The 4,015-nt window shown below is 59.7% G+C and overlaps 1 protein-coding gene across 1 annotated transcript; it reads left to right on the top strand.

The window, feature by feature from the left end:
• The first annotated feature begins 1,691 nt into the window (after nucleotides 1–1,691).
• LOC138510356 (nuclear apoptosis-inducing factor 1-like) lies at nucleotides 1,692–3,721 on the top strand. Its single transcript, XM_069625955.1, has 2 exons — nucleotides 1,692–2,521; nucleotides 2,836–3,721. The coding sequence occupies exons 1-2, from the start codon at nucleotides 2,101–2,103 to the stop codon at nucleotides 3,675–3,677; spliced, it is 1,263 nt and encodes a 420-aa protein (XP_069482056.1). The 5' UTR covers nucleotides 1,692–2,100; the 3' UTR covers nucleotides 3,678–3,721.
• Nucleotides 3,722–4,015: the final 294 nt, after the last annotated feature.

The following is a 4,015-nucleotide window of genomic DNA, read 5'->3' as shown; positions in this document are numbered from 1 at the left end:
AGGCCCCCACTCATGTCTACCATCACCCCCACCCCCCAGCATCCAGGGGCACCCTCCACCAGGCCCCCACTCATGTCTACCATCACCCCACCCCCCGGCAGTGCAGCGGCACCCTCCACCAGGCCCCCACTCATGTCCCCCTACACCCCCACCCCCCAGCAGTGCAGGGGCAGCCTCCACCAGGCCCCCACTCATGTCTACCACCACCCCCACCCCCCAGCCACCAGGGGCACCCTCCTCCAGGCCCACACTCATGTCTGTACTGCTGGGGGGTGGTCCCCCAGCAGTACAGGGGCAGCCTCCACCAGGCCCCCACTCATGTCTACCATCACCCCCACCCCCCAGCAGTGCAGGGTTAGCCACCACCAGGCCCCCACTCATGTCCCCCTGCACCCCCACCCCCCAGCAGTGCAGGGGCACCCTCCACCAGGCCCCCACTCATGTCTCCCACCACCCCCACCCCCCAGCATCCAGGGGCACCCTCCACCAGGCCCCCACTCATGTCTACCATCACCCCCACCCCCCAGCAGCGCAGGGGCACCCTCCACCAGGCCCCCACTCATGTTTTCCTGCACCCCCACCCCACAGCATCCAGGGGCAGCCTCCACCAGGCCCCCACTCATGTCTCCCACCACCCCCACCCCCCAGCAGTGCAGGGCACCCTCCACTAGGCCCCCACTCATGTCTACCACCACCCCCACCCCCCAGCATTGCAGGGGCACCCTCCACCAGGCCCCCACTCATGTCTCCCAGCACCCCCACCCCCCAGCATCCAGGGGCACCCTCCACCAGGCCCCCACTCATGTCTACCACCACCCCCACCCCCCAGCAGTGCAGGGCACCCTCCACCAGCCCCCCACTCATGTCTACCACCACCCCCACCCCCAGCCACCAGGGGCACCCTCCACCAGGCCCCCACTCATGTCTACCATCACCCCCACCCCCCAGCAGTGCAGGGGCACCCTCCACCAGGCCCCCACTCATGTCCCCCTGCACTCCACCCCCCAGCAGTGCAGGGGCATCCTCCACCAGGCCCCCACTCATGTCTACTACCACCCCCACCCCCCAGCAGTGCAGGGGCAGCCTCCACCAGGCCCTCACTCATGTCTACTACCACCCCCACCCCCCAGCAGTGCAGGGGCAGCTTCCACAAGGCCCCCACTCATGTCTCCCACCACCCCCACCCCCCAGCATCCAGGGGCACCCTCCACCAGGCCCCCACTCATGTCTCCCACCACCACCACCCCCCAGCATCCAGGGGCACCCTCCACCAGGCCCCCACTCATGTCCCCCAGCCAACATGTCACCACAATCTAGATCCCTGGCCCTTATGGTCAGCCTCCAAATGCCAAACACCCACCTGAGTATTGCATCCACCCACTTAGAAATGGCAAAAACATGATAGAACCCCAATTGCAAGTTTGGAAATGAACACATGTCCATCACATACACCCAATGGGAGTCAGTGAATGTCAAAACCCATATCATGATATGCATGAAACCAATGAGATGATACTACACATTGTTGTTTGAAGAAAAAATATGTATTAAAAGCAACATAAATTGAATAAAAAATAAACAAACAATAATGGAAATAAAAATAAAAAAACAGCAGGTACTTGAAATAATGCAAAACCACAAATCATAATGCAAAGGAAAGGTGTCCAAAGTCACAGGGCCTCATTACGACCCTGGCGGTAATCCGCCGTCATTACCGCCATGGCGTAATGAACGTTAACGCCGTGGGACGATGGTGTAAAGTGCGCCACATTACGACCCATCGCGCACGAGCATTACGCCATGGCGGTAATGTAAACAGCGCCATGGCGGTAATGCCCCCAAAACGGCACCTACCGGCATCGTATGCGGCGCAAGGTGCACCACCGCCACCGCCGTACATAGCGGTGACCGTAGTTAGCGGTCACCGCAATTAGCGTTGACCGTAGATAAGCGGAACCGGAAGTAGCGTCACCGCGGCGGAACGGGAAAGAGCACGGCGGCCATCTTTAAAAACACAATCCATTGCCATCCTCCGAAACCACTGGACATCCGAGCCTGAGACCCCGCCAATACCGGCTTCAACCTTCTACCTGCAGGAAGATGCCGAAAGTTTTGAAAAAAGCCTGTGACCGCCAGCGGCAAGACCGCTTCTCCAGAGAGGAGCTCACCATTCTAGCGGAGACCCTACAGGAGAACGCTGCAGTGGTATTCTCCAACCAACTGACAAGACCGGCCATAACCAAGAAGAAGGCCATATGGGCACTGGTAGCTCAGCGGGTCAGTGCCGTGGGAACGACACCCCGCAATGTCAAACAGTGCCGCAAGCGGTGGGACGATCTCCGGCTCAGAGTCAGGAGCATACTATCAGCCAACATGAACCTGGCAATGGCAACTGGGGGAGGATCGGAGTCCCCTATAAAATTGCAGCCATGGGAGGAAATCTGTGCCTCCACAATCGGAATGCAGAGCATTGAAGGAGTAGGAGGAATGGAGAGAGGAGCCCCGACATCGGGCGATGCAGGTAGGTGGCTCAAATCAAGGCATGCAAAGTCCATTCATGTGAAGTACAATGTTGGCCCATAGTGTGAATGCAACACATCAGCAGGAGACTGCCCACAGATACATCCGATCTGCACCCTGTACACATGCAGCATGCACACCCTAACTGCAGGCACCCACATACCTCCATGCTACTTCCACACAAAAGGGAGTCAACTTTTTTCCCCTGCATGAAATGTGCCACATGTACTAACTGATGAGATGCCAGTCGCAACAATGCCCGGCCAATGTCCGCAGACCCATCAATAACACTCTCCCTCCTCTGTCCCACCACAGGCTCAAATTCCGACCTTGAGGAAGAGGACACCACAGCCTCCACACCCACCAAGAGGGCCAGGCCAACTGTGCCAACGCCACAACCCTCCACCTCTGTCGTCCCGAGGAAAACACCACAGCAGGCAAAATCCATGCAAGGGAAACAGGACAGGGCACAGACAGCCACCCCAGCAGGCAGTACAGCAGCAGCAGCAGCAGCAGCAGACATCACACCAATCATGCCCACAGAAGCCACAGCCTCTGCTGCAAGCAGCACACTTGGGGAGACTGCTGCCATTGCTGCCTCCTCCGATAGTGAAGCAGGGACCTTTGAGGAGAGTGATGTCAGGAGCCCCACAGGCCACCCTCATTCCCCCTACCTGTCCCTAAGCAGCCCGCATGTGGATGCCACACAGGGTCAGCCAGAGGATGACGATTGGCCAGCCACTCCATCCCCGCTGCAGGGGCAGATCAGCCCAATGGGAATGCCACTGCCATTAGCCATGGCCCAGAATCCCAACCATTCTCTGGAGGCGATTGCCACCCGGCAGCAGCAACTTTCCTCGCTGCTCGAAGAACATGTTGCTGAATGTGGGGGGTCAAGTGCAGCAATGGATAAATGTGCTGAGACTGTGAAGGCAGCTATAGAGTCGTCCACAAAGGACATCTGCGCGGAACTAGCTGCTGTGCGGCACGCCATCACTGACCTTGTGCAGACAATACGGGCCATGCGTCCAAATGAGCAGGCAGGATCCTCCTCGGTTGCCAGCTCGACACCGAGCAGCCCCATCCGCCGATCGGGGAGGAACCTCCGCAGCACAGGCAGGGGTGCCCCGGGGGCCAGTGGAGGGGGCTGCCAATAGTGGCCGGACAGTGTAGGAATCCTACTACTGACACTGCTGCACAGACCAACTCACACCTTTGTTGGGATTCCAGGGGGGGGGGAGGGTGGAGGGGGGAGTGGGTGTGTTGGGGTGTGCAGGGGGGTGGCGGGGTGGTGTGTTGGGGAGTTAAGGGGGGAGTTTGGGGGGGGTGTGTGCAGGGGGGAGGTGGGAGGTGGGAGGGGGTGTGTTGGGGTGTGCAGGGGGGTGGCGGGGTGGTGTGTTGGGGAGTTAAGGGGGGAGTTTGGGGGGGGGGGTGTGCAGGGGGGAGGTGGGAGGTGGGAGGGGGTGTGACACGACAGTACATAGTTCAAATACAG

The sequence above is a fragment of the Ambystoma mexicanum genome, chromosome 6p (assembly GCF_040938575.1).
Source record: "Ambystoma mexicanum isolate Mex_15411 chromosome 6p, UKY_AmexF1_1, whole genome shotgun sequence".
Lineage (NCBI taxonomy): Eukaryota > Metazoa > Chordata > Amphibia > Caudata > Ambystomatidae > Ambystoma > Ambystoma mexicanum.
The sequence above is the reverse complement of the archived record's forward strand: the minus strand, read 5'-3'. Positions and strand labels throughout refer to the sequence as shown.